The sequence below is a fragment of the Apis florea genome, unplaced genomic scaffold, assembly GCF_048593485.1.
Source record: "Apis florea isolate Af1SG1 unplaced genomic scaffold, ASM4859348v1 contig_1404_pilon, whole genome shotgun sequence".
Classification (NCBI taxonomy): domain Eukaryota; kingdom Metazoa; phylum Arthropoda; class Insecta; order Hymenoptera; family Apidae; genus Apis; species Apis florea.
The window spans coordinates 140560-160790 of record NW_028256345.1 but is presented as its reverse complement, the minus strand read 5'-3'; the positions used below and the strand labels follow the sequence as shown (position 1 = coordinate 160790).

Genomic DNA, 20231 nt, shown 5'->3' with positions numbered 1-20231 from the left:
AATTTACATCAAATCATTTTCTTATGACACCAGACCAAATAAAAAATTTAGTTTAAATGTAATATGTAGAATATGAATATTCTATATATGAATTATATGAATAATATGAATAATAAATATTTTAATCACATCTTTCTTTTTCTTTAGGAATAGGAAGATTAATTCTATCTTAATTAATTTAGTTAATTTTTAATGTATAAATTTCGATATGATGTTAACAAATATATTTATTTAATATCTAATACTTATTTAATATACTGCATATTATTGAATGAAACTTCATTATTTTAATTAAGTGGCGAGATAATTTTTAAATGAACAATTTCAAAATAAATAGAATATAATAATAAATATTTAAATCTAAATAATAGAAGATTTTATTTCCTATACCCTGTATGCCCGACTTAAATCTAATAGATTTTTATTTATGAAGTTATTTAAAATCCATCATAAGATACTTTATTATATATATATATATATATTTATAAATCATTTGAATATTTTTGTGAAGAAAAACGAAAATAGTGTGTTGAAAAAATGTTGAAAAAAAAATTCATTATAATAAAGTCAAATAAAGCATACATTTATGAATTTTTTATGTTTTTATGTCATTCATTCACGATAGGAAACCTTGTATATTGATGGAATATCTTTGATGAATTGATTCTATACATCATACAAGCATAAAAATTGATATACAAAAATGTCTTGGTTGAAACTTATTTATTGTGTTATAAACACAACTTAAATGTTAAACGAAGCGAGATGGCAATAAAGTAAAACAACTATATCACATCATCTTGTTCACTAATTTGAGGTTTATGTTTTAAATGATATTTTTGTATATTAATTTCTATATTGTTTTGACTTTATCTTTAGAATCAATCTTCCAGATAAAAAATTCGAATATATTAACACTTTATATATTTCTTTTTTTTCAAAATATAAAAATACATACAAGGTTTTGTTATAATCTATTTTTTCCAAAACTACTTGTTATATCGACATGCTTTTCAAATTAAATATTAAAATTAATGCTAAAAATTAAATATCAAGATTTAAAATAAATAATATGAAAAAAAATATAAAAAATATAATGAATTTTTGAAGTGTATCTCAAAATTTAAAAAATTTTCTCTATCATTTTTTTTAAATATTAAAATTAATAAATAAAAAAATAAATAAAGATTAGATTAATAAGTTATAAATAAAGATTAAATATCAAAATTTAAAGTGAATAATAATATAATGAACTTTTGAAGTGTATCTTGAAATTAAATAAATTTTCTCTATCATTTTTTTTAAATGGAACAACATAATTAATTTTTTATTTATTTTATTATATAGTTACTCTATTAAAACATTTTATATTATCAGATCCTATCAGTTATTTAAAAAATATTTATATCTATAGTAGTTTTGAAGAAAATAACTTTATGCATTCTATTCTGAATTATATTATGCATCAAAAAAAAATTAAAATCTATCTAAATAAAAATCTATTCCAAATTAATTTACAAATTCAATTTTCATTTCATTTCAACAAAAATAATTTATACAACTAAATAAATATTAAATATTTAAAATTTTTCAATTTCTTTAAAAATTTTACTTTTTATATACACATATACAGAAAACAAAAGTCTGCATATTTTGAAAGTTAAAATTGTCCAAAATGTTATATAGAAATTATTACAATTATAATTTTAAAATTTGATAAAATAAATAGGTCGATAATATTGATTTATATACGTTCACATAGAGTAAAAACTCTTGAAATATACATTGTTCACAAGCATTTCAAAAAATTTTATGCAAACAAGGTGATTTAATGAAAACAACATCTCAATATGCACACATGTGCATGTATTTATGAATCATCAGTAACAAACTTCATTTCATCTAGAAGATAAAGAGAAATGGACTCGAAAAAGATAATTAAAAATTAATTAATTCTAGGTGGAGGTGGTGGTTGTGGTCTGCGGAAATAAATAATTAAACTAAGCATGCCTGTAAGTAGTCCAATAAGGTATAAATCCCAATTTTGACCTAAAAGCTGATCCCATTTATTTAAATGATCAGCAAGACTAAATTCTTGTAAATAATCTAATCCAAAAAGAAATGAAAGCTTAATAAGTGCCAGTGCTACAGGAATTCTTGCATCTGGACTAGCTTCAGCTGCAAGATCATAACATCGTTTGGCTAGATGTCGATCCTTTGCCAAACCCAAGCCACGTTCATGCATATATCCTAAGTTAAACATTGCTTGAGCATTGTGTTGTTGGTCAGAAGCTGATCGATAATGACTAGCTGCAGCCTCATAGTCAACTTTTGTTCCTCGTCCATAGTAATGAGCATCTCCTAATTTGACCTATCATTATAAATTTCTTATAAGTAAAAATATATATAATTTAATACAACTTAATTAACTTATTAAATTTTTTTAAAAATTATTTCTAAAATTTTTTATTGAAATTCCAAATTTTGCAAAAAATAAAAATAGAAAAAATAAATATTATGAAATAAATTAAAACTTATTTTTCATATATATATAACATATAAAACTTTTGATTTTATTATAAGTATATACTAAATATATATATATATATATTGATATATATGATATATGATAAATATATATGATAAAGGATTAATATTTAGACCGTGTAATATAATACGAAATATAATACGAAAAATAATACGAAGTATATACTTTGATATATAAAGATATATAATGAAGTAAGCATTTCATCTATTACAAAATATCAAAATATCAAAATGTGATATATATATATTTATTTAAAATCATATTTATAATAATATATTTATAATAAAAAAATTTTGATTGCATTTATATATTCAAAAAAATATGAAATTTAAAATATCTATGATTACAAAAAAAATAATAAGAAAACAATGCTAAATTAAAATTTTTAATTTTTTGAAAAATAAATAAATACATGAAAATGAATAGAATGAATAAAATATAAATTAATAATAGAATTAAATAGAAAGACAGAATATAAATGACAATATATAAATATTAAAAAAAAGATTTTAAAAACTTTAAAATATATACAAATATAATTAAATATAATAAATTATTTATGAATTATTAATATTATATAATTTGGCTAATTTTCGAAGTTCTGAAATAATTATATTTTATTGTATTCAAATATACAGTAAATAATAAAAGATAATAATAATAATAAGTAATAATAAAAGAATAATAAAAGAACAAACAAAGCATTACAAAATTTATTTTATAATTAAATTATATGTATAATGAATTAATTCATTATTTTATAATAAATAGGAAAATGAATTAAAAACAATAAAATGAAATTTAATAATTATAATAATAATGTATAATTATACAAACACTTATAATTAAAATATTTTTCATATTTTTCAGAAATATGAATGAAACAAAATTGATAAATTGATATTCATTGATATTTTTTATAATAATCAATAAAATTATTTATAAACTTTAACAATATATATTTAGTAATTAACAATTTTTATTAGACATCATAACAACTGAAGCATATTATTGTTGCTTTATGGACAATTAGCCAATTATAGACAATTTTTTTATAAACTCTTTTTATGATAGTATAATAAGTATAGTATTATGTCTAAGATATGTCTATGAAGCAACAATTCACGAACAAACAGCCTTAGATTTATTGTATTATTATAAACATTTATAAAAATCAATAATTAATAAATACCTGAGCAGCAGAATATCCTTGAGCAGCAGCTCTAGCCCATAAAGCAAGTGCCCTAACCAATCCTTCTTCTTCTGATAATATTGTAGTCTCTCCTTTATCCAGTATAAATGCAGCATTACTTTGTGCTACCTCATAACCCATCTCTGCAAGGAGAGCATAATTGACGAAAGCTTCATTTATTCTACCTTCTCTATAATCTGTATGCGCAATCATTAATTGGTCACTCCATTTGCCCCTTTCAGCAACATTTTTCAGAAGTTCAACAGCAGCTGGACAACTACGCATCATGCCTGTACCAGTAGCATGCATTTGTGCCAAGTTATAGAATGCCAAAACATGACCAGATTGGCTTGCCAAACTAAAATATTTGTTGGCTAATTTATAATCACGTCTTACTCCTGTACCACCTATTAAACAATTAAACTATTAGAATAAATTTATTACATATTAATATCATAACTATCAAAATATTATTTTAAATTCAGGAATTACTTTTCTTTTATTTATATTTTTTTCACCTATTTATTTAAAATCATTGTAATTTATATATTATATATTCAAAATTAATTAAAAAATATTTTTTAAAATAAAAAATATTCTAATAAAAAATGTTATTTTAATAAAAAAATCAAAAAGTTAAAATTCATAAGCAAGATTCATTTTAAGAAAATATATAAATTATATGCATATTATATATGCATATAGATTATATCCCAAATAAGTACTTAAATACATCAAACTATTATATTTTTATTAAAAAATAAAAAATAAAAATAAATATAAAACACATGTGCACGTATGCAAAAAGATATTTTAGGTTTTAACGAACATTATTAATATATTAATTATAAATTAATAAATAATTGTAAATTAAAATAAAAAAATTTATATAAACATAGATTATTTGAAACTTTAAAAAGTTATGATGAAAATATAAAAAAACAATATAATGATAAAATTAATGATAAAATATGAATAGAAATTAGCACATAAAAAGAATAGAATCATTATTCTTTTATTAATTCTTTTATAAATTAAATAATGATGTGATATATTAAGGAAAATTTGATAAAATATTTGTCTATTTTCATTTTCGATTTGTAAATGTTTATATTTATTATTATATATAATAATTCTATTATCTAAGGATAATTTGATAAAATAGATTAAAATTTTGAATGGATAAAAAATACATATAATAATAAAATATATAATATAACATATAATAGCGAAAAATATAATGAATATTACAAATTATCATATTAATATAGATCCATATAAAATCAGTACAATCTATATAATTCATAAATTTTCTAACATTATAATTTTTTAGCAATATTAATACAAGTATTAATTATTATATTAAAATTTATATAATATATATATATATTTACATAAATATATATAAATTGTAAAATCAATATAATAAATGTATATATGTATGCATGTATGTATGTATGCATGTATATATGTATGTATGTATTATATATATATAATTAAAAAATAAAAAAATATGAATTTGTAAAATTAATTTTCTAAAACTCACTAAAATACATGTTGCCAAGTTGAAGTTGTCCATCAACCCATCCTTGTTCTGCAGCTTGGCTAAAGTATTGAAGAGCTTTCGCAGTATCTCTTTCAACTCCTCTTCCATAAAGATACATAAGTCCTAAACCACTTTGTCCAACAGGATTTCCAAGTTCAGCAGCTTTTTTGAAGTACTTGTATGCTGTTTCATTATCTTGTTTTACTATGTCACTGCCTTCTAAATAAATCTATAAAAAAAATTATTATTAGTATATAATTAAGCAATTTTAATATTAACATTAATTCAATACTAATTTTCACATATAATAAATATAATATGTATAATATACAATAATAAGTTATTATTCAATATATATATTTATAAAAGGAAAATTTAATTCAAGAAAATATCTTAACAAAATAAATCTCAATAAAAATTTAATATTTATTACTTTTCCTAGAAAAGCCATAGCAAGAGGATTTCCAGCATCAGCAGCATGTTGAAAATATTGTAATGCTCTTTCATGATCTAATGGTACACCTCTTCCACCTTGATAATGTAATTGTCCTAATCCCACTTGAGCTTGTATGTCTCCTTTTTTTGCTAATAATTGGTAATATTCTATTAAATCTTGGTCAAAGATTCCTGAACTATATGCAGGATTTTCTTGTTCATCTAGAAGTCTAACTCTCTGAACAACTGGACCTCCACTGAGAGAAACTTCTTCTGCAACTTTGTTGGCTACTTTACGATAAAAATCTAAAGCCCTTTCACATGAAGCTGGAGTTGTAACTCCAGCCCAATGACGATAACCTAAAGCCATTTGTGCACGAGTATCTCCACCAAGAGCTGCTGCTGTGTAATGAAGCAATGCCTTTGCTTGTGAAGCTTGTACTCCACCTAAACCAGTTGCATATAAAAAACCCATACCCTACAAATAATATATTCATGAATATTTTATTAGTTTATAAACTATATTTTATTACAAACTAAACAATGAAAATAATGATTCATTAATAAAAATAATAATTTACAAACCATATGAGCAGATGGTAAACCAGTTTCAATAAGTTCTTTAAATATCTCATAAGCTGCTGGAATATCTTGACCAGAAGCTGAACCAGATTGAGTTCCTAATAATTGAGCCCATGCTATCATAGACCAAGCTTCACGATGCCCAAGAATTGCTGCAGATGTTAATAACTTATAAGCTTCTTCTTTATTTGTGCGTGTAGCATTTAAGAGACTTTGTGCCTTCTTAAATATCAGCTCCGCTGAAAATTTAAAAAAATTTATTTCATTTAAAGTGAATAATTATTTAAATTCTAATTATATAAATTGAATCATTTTATATTTTTCATATATTTTATATATTAAATATATTTATGTCTGAACTATTATATGAACTATTATATGTGTTTACTAATTCACATTCCTTATATTAATTGATTCAACAAAAACTATTTTGTGAATGTTTATGCTTATATATTAAACATATTGTAATATCTACTCATAATATCTACTATGTTTATAAAATTTCTCTTCCAAAGTTTTTAATAACTTGTATTTTCTTTTCCAAAGAAATATAGAATATATATATATGAATAATATATGAATAATATATTTGAAAAAACCACAAATAAATTTAGCATTGAGAAACATGATCTAAAATAATTAAAAATTTTAAGATTTACGATATGATTTTTGCTATTGAAATATAAAAACAAAAAAAAAAAAATTAAGTACTAATTAAATTTGCAAATACATCTTCTAACATGTATCATGTAAGAGTTGGTTTATAAATAATAAAAACATTAATTCTATTTTTCAAAAATAATAACTAATATTATATATAATAAAGTAAATCTATCTAAGAACATTTATAATATTGAAATCTATTTGTGAATATTTATGAATATTTTTTGTTTGAAATAAAAATAAAAAGAATAAATAATTATTTTAAATAAATTAAGAAATATATTTATTTGAAATAAAAATATTTGCAAATAAAACTTTTTTGAAACTTTACTTGAAAAATAAATTATTTTCAAATGATTATTTATCAATTTTTTATTTATTTATTTCAAATAATAATAGAAAATAAAAGTAATAATAATAACAATATATAAATAAAATATATATATATATTAATTATATATATTTATAATATTATATAGATAAATATATATAAATAAATAAGTAACAAAATTCTTTATATGTAATAGATTTTTAGATTAAAAAATGCATAAATCAAAAATAAAAAAAAAATATATTTAGACAAAAGAAAACTTGCTTTGAAGAATAAAAATTCTATTAAAAAAAATTCCATTATAGAAAAATATTTTTATATTTTTGCAATCAAATATCTAAATAGCAAATGAAGTATAAATATTAAAATAATTTATCTTATATTATTATACAAATAATAATTTCATTTTAATAATTATTTAAATAATAATTTCATTTTAATAATTATTTAAATAAGAATTTATTTTAATAATGGCTAATCTTAAACTTATCTTAATAAAAAATTTTAACTCAATATTAATTATGAGCACATTTTAATAAATTTTAATTTAAATACCTTCTTGTTGCTCTGGAGTAAGTGGTTCCTGGGTTTCTTCATTAAATGGTTCAAGTTGCTCTTCATCATTCCATATTTCACTATCTTCTTCTTCAATTCTTAAATTATTATTTGGTAAATCTATATTTTTAGTTTGAGCTATCATTGCTTTCATCCAAACGTTCTTCATTACAGGATTTTCATCTTTTGTTTTTGGTTCATTTTCTGTTTCCTCTTTTTGTTTCGTAATTTTTTCATTGAGATGATATGGTTCAGAAGCTGGTACGATCTTTAGAATTGTATCATGTAAAGCTTTTAATTCTTGCAAATGTTCAAATGCATTTTCTTCTAAACTAACATCTTCTTCTGTTTCTTCTTCGGAAGTATCAGATCGTTTTTTGGAAATGACTGATTCCGAAGTAACAGACATTACCAATAAAAGTAAAATTAACTCTTTTCGTAACTTCATTTTTCAATTTATATTTTGATTGTACTTTTGTTAATCAGCTGATATAAATAAAGAAAAAATAATTACTTCTTTAAAATCACAATTTTAATTAATCAATTAAATTATTATATCATAATAGTTTTGTAGTATAGAATTAACAAAAAAAAAAAAAAACCTTATACTTCATACATTACATAATTTTATATCTTTATATTTTTAATAATTAATTCAAAATAAAAAATATAATATATATATATAATATAAACAAAAATAGAAAGAAGTATAAAAATTATTAAACTATTCTCTATATAAAAAAATAATTCAAATATTAAATCAAATATTCTCTTCAAATAGTATTGAAGAGAACATAATCTAATGTTAATTTTTCTGCAAAAAGATATTTAAAGCTCATATGAAAGTGACAGTAATATATTTTCTCTATATAATATTATTTTTATTATAATTATAATATTCCAAACAATACAGTTTATTATTTCTTAAAAAAAATATTAAACTATTTGTAATAAGAAGTCATTGATTTAGGACATTATTTATTGATTAATATTTTAATTTTAATATTGCAAAATTAGTAATATGGATATTTCTCTGAAATTTTGATGATTTAATAATAATTATTCATATTTTCCAAAAATTACAATCATATTAATCAAAATCTATATCTATCAAAAAATATTGCTCATTCTATTGAACATAAAATCTAATTAATTACTTATATCAGATTGTTACATCTAAATTTTAGCTTAACAAATTTAATTATTTTTTATTTACAAAGCAGTACATATTCATACTATTACTATTTTATATTATTATTAAGATTACAAATAAGAAAATACCTCCTAAATTAATGATTTTTCTAAAAAAAAAAAGAGATAAATTATATTTTTATTTTAATTAATATTAATTAATTAATATGAAAAAATGATTTTATTTAAAAAGATATATTCATATGAAATATTTAATAGAGTTTTACATATTTAAAGAAAAATTTACATTACATTATGTCCCATTTGAAATTCAATTTTATTTTCTTTAAACATAAAAGTTATAATTAATTATTTATTTATTTAAATTTTTTGTTAATCATTTAAATTAAAATTATTTATAAATTAATCTAACATAAATTTGAGTTGTTTATAATAATAATAGTAATAAATAAGTTGCAACCAATACTTTTTTTATATCAATATTTATTTATTTTAATTTCTAGAATCAATCCTCTAAAAATATCCACGAATATATTAATATTCTATATATGTACAAATAAAATACAATATTATAACTATAAACTTATCCATATTTTTACAATTTTTACAAAAATGAAACAAATTTTGAAAAAATGTTATATCTTTTCATAATGTAATAATATAAAATGAAAAATCAAAAAAAATTATTTTCTTTATAAATCTGAAAAAAGAAAAAAATGTTCTCTTAAACTTGTATTTTAAATTATTAATAAATATAAACTCAATAATAATTTTAATATTTTTATATTTATCAATTTTTATATTTAATTATTTGAGAACAAGAATCACTAAGAGTATTAATAATTATATTATATAGTTAAACTTTCTTCTATGATTTTTATTCAAATTTATATTCTATTCATTCTTTGATTTTTGCAATTGTTATTAATTTTTGATTTTTTTGACCATGAATTTTTTTATCAGAATATAAAACATAAGTTTTTAATAATATTGAAATTAAAATTTATAATTAATCATGATAATAAATCAATTTCAATAAATCAATTTTTCAAATCACATTTTTATCGGGATATCAATAAGAGTTTTATCCTGCTAAAAAATAATTCTCTCAATTCTTCATCCTTACATTCCAACATTAATCTTAACATTAAAAACCTTAAAAAAATAAAATATATATATAATGAAATCAAAATATAAAAAAATTTTATATTTTAATATAAACAATTATAATAGAATAATTATATAGTCAGAGGAAAAAGTTCAAAGAAGCTAGAAATTAATAATATTGCAAAAATTAAAGAATCTATTTGAAAAGAAATAACAAAAGAAAATCTATTAATATATCTATAATAATATAATTACTGATATTCTTAATAACTTATCACATATAATCTAAAATAAAAAAAATTGATAAAAAATATTATTACTATATTAAAATTACATATTATTATTACTAGTTTATTACTATTTTAAAAAATCTAAAATATAATTTTAAACTTTTTTTTTCAGATTTATAAATATAAAAAAATTTTTTATCCTTATTTTTTCATTTTTCTAATGCATTATATTCCAATTTTTGTTTCTTGTAAAAATTATAAAAATATAAATGAATTTATAATTATATTATATATATAAATGTATTTATAATAAAAATATAATAAAAAATAAAAATTTAAATAACTTATTAATATAAATACATAATTATTTTTCTTTTTCCAATAATTATAATATAATAATCGATATATCCAAATATAGAACAAATAGTTAAATATTAATATATATTATTTTTATTAAATATTCAATCATTTATAAGGTATATTTCAAAATATTAAAATATTTAAAATTTATAAAAAATGATTGATAAGAAATGATTAATATTTTTTTTTTATTATGTTATTCATTTCAAAATTTTTAAATTATATATTTAAATTATATTATATATATTATATAAATTTTTTTATTAACATATTATACATGACCAAATTATATGATAATTAAATCATTAATAAATTATTTTTAATAAAAGAAATATATATAATAAAAATGTTTGGATAATAATTTTTATTTTAAATCTACTACTATTGCTTTACAATTATAAAATAAAATTTTTATTCTATGTATATATTGTCATAAATATAAAAATCAGTTTTAAAATACATCATTTTTAATATATAACAATAAAAGATTTTATATTTGTGTTATAACATTTGTTTTGTATTGTAACCTAAATTGTAAGAATATTACGAATATACGTAAAAAAAAAATAAATTACATTGAAATAATTACTTTAGATTCTTACTTTTAGTTTGAACAGCTTGATAAAGATATTCTTGAATTCATTTTAAGAAATCTGTCTGAAGAATACGACTTTTCGTGACATAAAGATAAAGTTACGTCATTGAAATACAACAACGCACATCTTCAGTTATCGCACAAATTAGTATTTATGACTACTTTAAAAATATTTTCTCATGTTAAATAAGTAATACTTTATAATTATTATATAATCATTGACTTCAAAAATATGTTATATATTTAATAATTTCTACTCAGCTGACTCTTTTAAAAAATTTTGCGTTACATTGCTTTTTGTATTAAATAACTGAAGTTAGCTCCAAATTATATAAATATTAGTTATTTCAGAAAATAAATAGATAAATATTTAAAACTAAAAAACTCGTATTTTTGATAAGAATATATAACAATTTATCAAATATATATATATATATAAATTTATTCCAATAATAACATAACCTGCAAACAAACATGACTTAAAAATTTAATAAACTATATAATGACTATTTATATTTACTATATAGTGAAAAAAATGAAAAAAAATAAATAAAATTATATATTTCATTGAATTAAAATTACAATATATATTATTGTTAATAATCATTATTAATTATTATTTTTAATTAATAAACAACTATCATAATTTTTATTTCTTTTCGAAATAAATATATATTTTATTACATTATTATATATATAATTATAAATTATACATTAATTATTATATACATAATAAATTAATAAGTCTTGTAAATCATAAGAAGTAAAAAAATTAAAAAATATAAAATGTAAAATTAATCTATTCAAATAGAGTTAATATGTTAATATATTATCAGTATTGATATTGATATATTTGTTTAAAAAAGCATAACTAAAAGGAACTTTTGGATATTTATATCAAAATAAATTTTTAATTGAAAATATATAATTTTATACATTTTAAAAAATTTAATTACCTAAATGATGCTTAGATTCCTTTTGATTAAAATGAATTTTCCATAATAAATTCTATTTATACAAATAGATTTATCAAGTAATATATATGTATATTACATATTTAAAATTATGATTTAAATAATAAAATTATATAAATGTAATAGAATTATTCATAATAATTATATTAATATTAATATTAATCATATTAATATTATAAGTAAGTAAGTATCTATACCATAAAATTTAATTTTTGGAATGATTATATAACAACATTTAACATAATATTGAATTTTGTAACGAAATAATGCAATATTTGATAGTAAATTGTTAAAATTTGATATAATTTAATTGTAATAATATTCACACAAATAGTTGTATTAAATACTTACAAATCTATATTCATTATTAATTTTTCTTTTTATATTTATTTATATAGGTGTATTTTATTTTTCAAGTATATTGTATTCATAAAAAAAACGAAAAAATGGTGGATTTACACGGGAAGGATAAAGGAAATATTTCATTACCGGCAAAATTACAATCATATGATGAAGATGATGAAAAGAAACCAACGATTATTAATATGCAAAAAACTTTTTATACTATTAAAATCGCAGACATTGAATCTAGAATAAACAGGTAGAATGAACAAAATAAAATTGAATTTTATTATTAATAAATAAATTTTGTATTTCGTTATATATTATATTGTTTTATATTTAATATTAACGTAAGAAAAATCTTTTGAAAACATTAAAGATCATAATATTAAAGTTAATATTTAGATTAGATGAAAGAAATGAAGAATTATTAGAAGAAATTGAAACTACAAATGAACTTTCAGCTACAATAGATACAGAAACGATTGAAGAAATTACAAATTTAAACAAACAGTTTTTAACACAAAATAATTTGGTAGAAAGTTTAAAAAATAAAATCAATACTATAGAAAATGATCGAATAGAAAATCAACGATTATATGAAGAGAAAAAGGAATTATTTAATCAAAATTATAAAAAAACGAAATTTGAATTAATTTCTCAAGCTAAAGTTCTAAGTAATTTAAAAATTTTTCATTATTTTATTCCTTTGTTATTTTTATCATTTATTTATTTCATTTTTTGATTTTTTATATTATCAACTATCATAAAAAAAATTATTTTTTTAGATGCGGAAATTAATGTTTTGCAAGATTTTAAAAGAGTGCAAAATATATTACAAGAAAAACTTGAAGAGAACGAAAAACAAATGGTAGAAAATGAAAAGAAAGTAAAAGAAACTGTAGAAATTGTTAATCGAAAAATTGAATTCGATAAAGAAATGTATAAAAAATTTATTCAATTTATATATTATCAAAAATTGATTTTATTTATTTTATCATGAAATAAAAAAATAAGAAAAAAAGGTAATTATACATTATAAGAAAAGTAGCTTCAATCATCTTGATTTTAATATATGCAATTAAGGATATCATATTATAAATAATTTTTCATCATAATTTAATTGGCAATCTATTGATTTTTGAAATATTTTTTGAAATATATAAATATTATAAATGGCAATTATTATCATATTGACTTTTGCATATATATATGTGTATCTGGAATAATGTGTGTATCAATATATAAATCTGTTTCTATAAACATATTATAGTGACCAGTATTCAAAATATATAATAAATAAAAATTAAAATGATAAAAATTGTTTTATATTATATAAGTTATTATATTTATATTTTTTTATATTATTTTTGCATTCCTAATATTTTTTATGGATAAACATTAACTGAGATGATATTAATTTATCTATATTATTTAGTTATATATTTGAGTAACAATCGCCACAATATGTATATATATAAATATAAATAATCAAGATGATATCTTTAATAATATCAAAATTAAGATGACCAAAACTACTTTTTTTATAATGTATGATTACTGAAAAAAATTCTTGTGAAAAAATGATTTATAAAATTTTTTCAATTTAGGCTTAAAAATGAAATGTACGATTGTCTTCTTGATTTGGCAGCACAATTTCAAATGCAAGTTAATAAACATATAAATTTACCAAATCAAAGATTGATGAGAGAAAATATTATGTTGAAACATGAATTATTACAAATTTCCGAGAATATTTCATCAAAAATGGATACTGAACTTTATTTAAAGTAATAGTTTAAATTTTAAATTTTTAAATTTTACAATGAATATATAATTAAAATATTTTCTTTTTTTATTTATTTGCCACATTTATTTGAAATATTTTTTATTAATAATCAATTTATAAAAGCAATTCATTAAATGATATCAAACATATTTATTATTTAGCAAATTTTTTATTTATTAATTAGTAATAATAGTTTTTACTAATTAACAGTAATACTTTATTTGATTTACTCATAAAAATTATTTATGCTTTTTTGTTTAATCAAAAGAATTAACAAATAATTATATTTCATATTTTATATTTATAACTGTATATTATTTTTTTGTATTACATCTTAGATTTTATTATTAAAAATAATCAAATTCTATCTTCATATTTATAATATAATTTCAATGTAATTTTAATGAATTTCTTATATCAATTATAGATATTCATATCTCTTTCTTCTTGTTTATGCTTTTGTTGTTATAGAAAATCACAAATTAATTATAAAGAGAAATTGGATACACAATCTATGTTTATAAAAGATAATATAAAAATTTCAAAAATACAGAATATAATAATAAAATATATAAGAAAAAAATTTGAAAATGCAAAAAAAAATTTATCACATATTCCTATTCCTGAGCGTGCGAAACAAGGAGAATATATAATATTGATAGAAAAAACTACTTCTGAGCAATATAATATTCATTTTCGTCTCGCATCATTAAAAACAATACTTCATAAAATAAGATTGAATATTAATCTTACAAAACATTTTTTGAAATTAATAGAAGCTAAAATAAGAGCAGTTTTTGAGACTATTTATGATTTAAAGTACAATGCAACATGTTTACTAAAGGTTTTTAGTAATTTAATATTTTAATTTAATATTTTTAGTAATTTAATTCTTATTTAATATTTAAAATTTTATATAAATTTTAAATATTATATAAATATGTAGATAATATTAAAAATGTTTAATTATATCAAATATTAATTTCATGCATTAATTAATTTAAATTATATATTTTATAGTATCCTTATAGTCGTTGGGATTTAATAACAATGAGTTGTATTGAAGTGTTTCTATTTCTGAAGAATATACTTATTAGAGGACAAATTAAATTTAACAATTATGTTGTTGAATCGTAAGTAATAAATAAAATTTTCTTAAATATTCATTTATTAAATAATTTAAATAATTATTAATTAAATAATTTATTATTAATTAAATGATTATTTGATGATTGTAGTTTGTTTCTTTTGTAGTATATTTATTAATATACTTATATTTTAAAATTTTTTATTAAAATAAAATTACTTTTAAAAATAGTTTATTTTTATTTCTCTAATCTATTCAAAAGCTGATTAATTCATTTTTCAATAATAAATTTTAAAAATATATCTTTATAAAAAATTTTTATTTTATATTTTTAATCTTTTCTAAAATAATTGAAAAAATTATTTTGTATATGTATATATATAAAATTATTTTGTGTATGTATGTAAATGCATGTATATAATATGTTTATTATTGAAAGTAATATTATTGAAAGTTATTAAATTAACATATAAATAAATTAAGGACAGAATCTATACCTGACAAATTAGAATGTTCTTATAAAGATGTAAAAGAAATTCCAACTATAGAAGAATTGATAACATTTATAACAAAAAAACCCTTAAGTAAAGAAATCTTCGATAAAGTAAATAAATATTTTTATTAAATTAATATATGTAATTCTTGAAATTTTATATTTTATATATTAATGATTTATAATTATTAGACAAAACAAATTGAAAATTTGGATGAGAAGAAAGAAACATTTATTGAAAATAACGAAATTAATGAAATAATTTCCGAACACTTTGTTGAAATTATTTCCAAAGATAATATTGATTTAAATCTAGAAAATAATTATGAATTATCTAAAGATGATGAAGATGAATCAGTATTTGATACCGCTGGAGAATAAAATTTGATATTAAAAATTTTATTTATTGCTAAATGTTTCATCAAATAATTTTTTAAAAATATTATGTATAAAACTATTAATAAATTAAAAAAATATACTTATATCTATAAACTAAATAATATAAAATTATTTCTCACATATTTACTATCTAATATATCAATATTTTTATTTTTTAACAAAATTATAATTTTTTACTTTTTTTATTTTTTTCATGTAGATTAAAAATAATTCAGTTGTTATTGATGTACCATTATTATAATAATAGTCATTATATATTTTATCATAAATTATTTGATTAATTTTTATATTTTTAATAAATATAATATTTTATATTTTATATTATATTTGTATATTATAATATATATTATATATTATAAAGAAAAATTTAATCAATTATAATTTAAAAAAAATAATTTTATAATATGTATTTAATTCAAATTATAATTAAATTTTTTTGTATAAAATTTTTTATCCAAATTGTAGAAGCATGATACACAAATAAAAACAATAAAAAAATTATATGTAAAATAAATGCTATATAAAATATAACATTTATCTATAACTTTTTTAACTTTGCTAAATATCATTTAAGTGTATGTATAGCATAATAAACTTTATTAAAAAATTCGAAATTTCATTTTAAAATGAAATTTAAAATATTGCAATTTCATTTTTTTTAATTTATTGCTATATACACATTTAGATTACATTCAATATTTGTTTATAATTTCATAACAAGACATTTGTAAAAAAACTTCATATAATATTTTCTTTTTATTTTCACTTATAGATTATATTCATTTAATTTAATTGGAGAAATAAAAAACTATGTATATGTATAAATATAATAAGCTATATAGAAAATATTTTATTAATATTTCACTAATATTATTAATAAAATAATTAATATTATATTAAAAATTATATAAAAATTATTTATTATTTATTTATTACATATTAATATAATATGTTATAATATTTATATTATATTTATATATACAGATTAATATTATATATTAATAACATTATATATTATATAATCTAACATTATATATTATTATATTATAATTATTAATTATTTGTTATTTATTTATATAATTTATATTATAATAATACGAAATATCTTATTTAAATAAATTCATTGAATATTTATCTAATTGTATACATATTTAATATTTTCTAATAATAAAAAAAATAATAAAATTAAAAAATATCTGATTAAGATTATAAATTAAGGTTATATTAATAAATTTAATTAATATCTACAATTTTATTAATTTATAAAAAAATATTTTTCACTATATTAATATAAATTTATAAATTTATATATTTGTATTAACATATATGATATATTAATAACACAAATTGTACAATAAAAAAAATAATAAAAAATATATAATTAAGATTTATTATTTTAAAATATTTAAATTCATAAAGATATTATCAATATTTAAAAAATTCTAAATACATCTAATTTAAAATTTAAAATTACTACTTTCTTGATACAAATTGTATTAATTTTTAATAAATAAACATTATTTACTAAGAATATTTTTTATAATAATGTTGAAATTTTCAATAATACGATTCGTTATTATAAATATGTAAGTTAATAATAAGTTATCAATTTCAATGATTTTTTTATTTAAATGATTTCATCTATTTTAATGATTATTTAAAAAAAAAAATTTCTACAGAATAATTTTTATATTTTCACACATTTTCATACAAAACTAACTTTAATTTTTTTGAATTCAATTTTTGTTTTTTTTTTAATAATAATTTATTATAATTAAATAATTGATAATAATATATTGTAGAAATACATACAATTTTTAATTTTTATAAATAAAATCTAAATAACATAACTTCTCTTTTAATGAAGAATTTTCTAGAAACTTATTAATATTTTCTATCATGTTTTTTTTCATTTTTTAAAGTTTTGAACTTCTTATTTTATCGTAATAATCAATAAAATTAGATAATATTATATATCATAAGTAGTTTAACAAATTTATATATAAACAAAATGTAAACAAAACTATATAATTAAAAATGTAAAGAAATTAAGATCAAATTTATAATTTAGAAATAAGAAACTAGTTTTTTATATAATAATTTATTTATGGAATTATTATTATAAATAATGCAATAATAAATATACATAAAACATAAACATAACGCATACAAAATAATTAAATAAATAAATATTTTTATAAGAGCTCATTTTCATAAAAATAAATAATCGATAAGATTTATGATACTGATAAATTTTATATAATATTATATAAATTCTAATATTGACATTTCTACGAAATTTGATTCACTTATATAAATAAAATTTAAGCTAATTATTTGAAGAATTACATTTTATGATAAAATAATAAACAGTATTCATTGAAAAAGCAATTTACATAAATATATATGAATTTATATATATGTATATATATAGATTTCTCTTACAAAAATATAAAAAAAATCGATATGTCAATATCTATCAATGCTAATTAATTAATATATTATCTATAAAATATTTAAAAAATTTTATATATTATATATAAATATTACATAATATATAAAACATTAATATCACTATATGAATATTATTTTTTAATTTTTGAAATACAGATAATTTGATTGATCGTATAGAATATCTGGATATATTTAATATCGATATACATTCTTTTTCGATAGATTTAATTTTAATATAAATGTTTTTCCATTTTTAATATTTTTAATATAAATTATTGATGTTAACAATAAATGATGTCAATTAAAAATACTCAATTGCAATTTATTCAATGAAATTTGGAGTATATATATAAAAAAAATTTGATGATTCTGCTATATATCGAGATACTAATAGAAAAAAATATCAATATTTTCAGAAGATCGATTCATCACTATTTCTATTAAAAAATAAGATAAGAATATACAATGTATCCCAAAAGTCAACCGCAAAACTTAACTGATTCCTAAACTGATTTCAATTTTTTCTTTTACGAAAATTTTTGTTTTGATTTTATTAACGAATTATTAATAAAAAAATATTGACCAATCATAGAATACATAGACTTGTCACGTTGGGTTATAATGTTGAGTATCGCTGGCGAATCATCAATAAATAAATTGAAGCAATATGTGTCGAAATATGCTGAATAATTATTGGATAAAAATTATATCGAATTATATCTTATTCATAAATATTGAATAAAATAATTTTGATATATATTACCTTGACTTGATTATTTATTTGTGTTTAATGTCTCACTGGTATATATTAATATTTCCGTCGCGCGATAATTCTATGCGTTCTGTAATTGGTCAATGTTTTTAACAAATTAAGAATTTGTTTTTAACAATATATATTAATAAAATAAAAATTTTCAGAGATAAACAAGGTACTTGAAATCATCAAATATTATTAATTTCGATATAATTTTTATTAATCTTTATTAAACTTCTAGGATATCCTATAAAAACATTCATATTTTCTCAAAATTTAAATTTAATATTTGAAACATTATATTTAAAATTATATTTAAAATATTTTTAAAATTTATTTATGTAATAATATTATCTTATTTATAACTTATTTTAAGTTTGAAAATATTTTATTATATTCTTTTTATTTTTTTATTTATATTATGTATTATTTTATTTAGATTTTATATTTTATTATTGTTAAAGTTTGTTAATTTTATTAAAATATATTATTAAAAATTTAATTAAATAAATATATTCATGCATTTTTTAACAAATAAATAAAATATGATGTTTTTTAATATATTTAGATTATGTAGATTAGTTCAAATTAAAAAGATAATAAATACAAAAAAAAAAAAATAAAAAAATTGATGTAAAATCTT

The 20231-nt window shown here is 17.1% G+C and overlaps 2 protein-coding genes across 12 annotated transcripts; one reads left to right on the top strand and one right to left on the bottom strand.

Moving 5' to 3' along the window:
• Positions 1-1845: 1845 nt before the first annotated feature.
• Hrd3 (HMG-coA reductase degradation 3) lies at positions 1846-19680 on the bottom strand. 2 transcript variants are annotated; one of them, XM_086907632.1, is made up of 7 exons: positions 19598-19680; positions 7853-8338; positions 6307-6542; positions 5720-6199; positions 5287-5515; positions 3741-4147; positions 1846-2371 (listed from the first exon to the last, which is right to left on the bottom strand). In XM_086907632.1, the coding sequence occupies exons 2-7, from the start codon at positions 8298-8300 to the stop codon at positions 1946-1948; spliced, it is 2226 nt and encodes a 741-aa protein (XP_086763758.1). In that variant the 5' UTR covers positions 8301-8338; positions 19598-19680; the 3' UTR covers positions 1846-1945. The 2 variants fall into 2 exon arrangements, with proteins under 2 accessions (XP_086763758.1, XP_031773709.2); XM_031917849.2 differs by lacking the exon at positions 19598-19680 and adding an exon at positions 11304-11447.
• On the top strand, positions 11310-17514 carry LOC105736073 (uncharacterized). 10 transcript variants are annotated; one of them, XM_086910425.1, is made up of 9 exons: positions 11310-11444; positions 12688-12871; positions 13018-13289; positions 13401-13554; positions 14223-14402; positions 14873-15245; positions 15422-15534; positions 15972-16092; positions 16174-16488. In XM_086910425.1, the coding sequence occupies exons 2-9, from the start codon at positions 12717-12719 to the stop codon at positions 16360-16362; spliced, it is 1557 nt and encodes a 518-aa protein (XP_086766551.1). In that variant the 5' UTR covers positions 11310-11444; positions 12688-12716; the 3' UTR covers positions 16363-16488. The 10 variants fall into 10 exon arrangements, 9 of the variants coding, with proteins under 9 accessions (XP_086766551.1, XP_086764490.1, XP_086768543.1 ...); XR_015293513.1 differs by having other exon boundaries at positions 11316-11444; positions 12669-12871; positions 15977-16092; XM_086908364.1 differs by having other exon boundaries at positions 11316-11444; positions 12669-12871.
• Positions 19681-20231: the final 551 nt, after the last annotated feature.

Coding starts and splice junctions, on each gene's coding strand:
- Hrd3 (XM_086907632.1), bottom strand. CDS start 8,300: ATGAAGTTACGAAAAGAGTTAATTTTACTTTTATTGGTAATGTCTGTT. Junction 5,516..5,719: donor CTATGGCTTTTCTAGGAAAA/GTAATAAATATT, acceptor TTTTTTTTATAG/ATTTATTTAGAAGGCAGTGA. Junction 2,372..3,740: donor AAGGATATTCTGCTGCTCAG/GTATTTATTAAT, acceptor TTATAATGATAG/GTCAAATTAGGAGATGCTCA.
- LOC105736073 (XM_086910425.1), top strand. CDS start 12,717: ATGGTGGATTTACACGGGAAGGATAAAGGAAATATTTCATTACCGGCA. Junction 12,872..13,017: donor ATTGAATCTAGAATAAACAG/GTAGAATGAACA, acceptor GTTAATATTTAG/ATTAGATGAAAGAAATGAAG. Junction 13,290..13,400: donor TTCTCAAGCTAAAGTTCTAA/GTAATTTAAAAA, acceptor TTATTTTTTTAG/ATGCGGAAATTAATGTTTTG.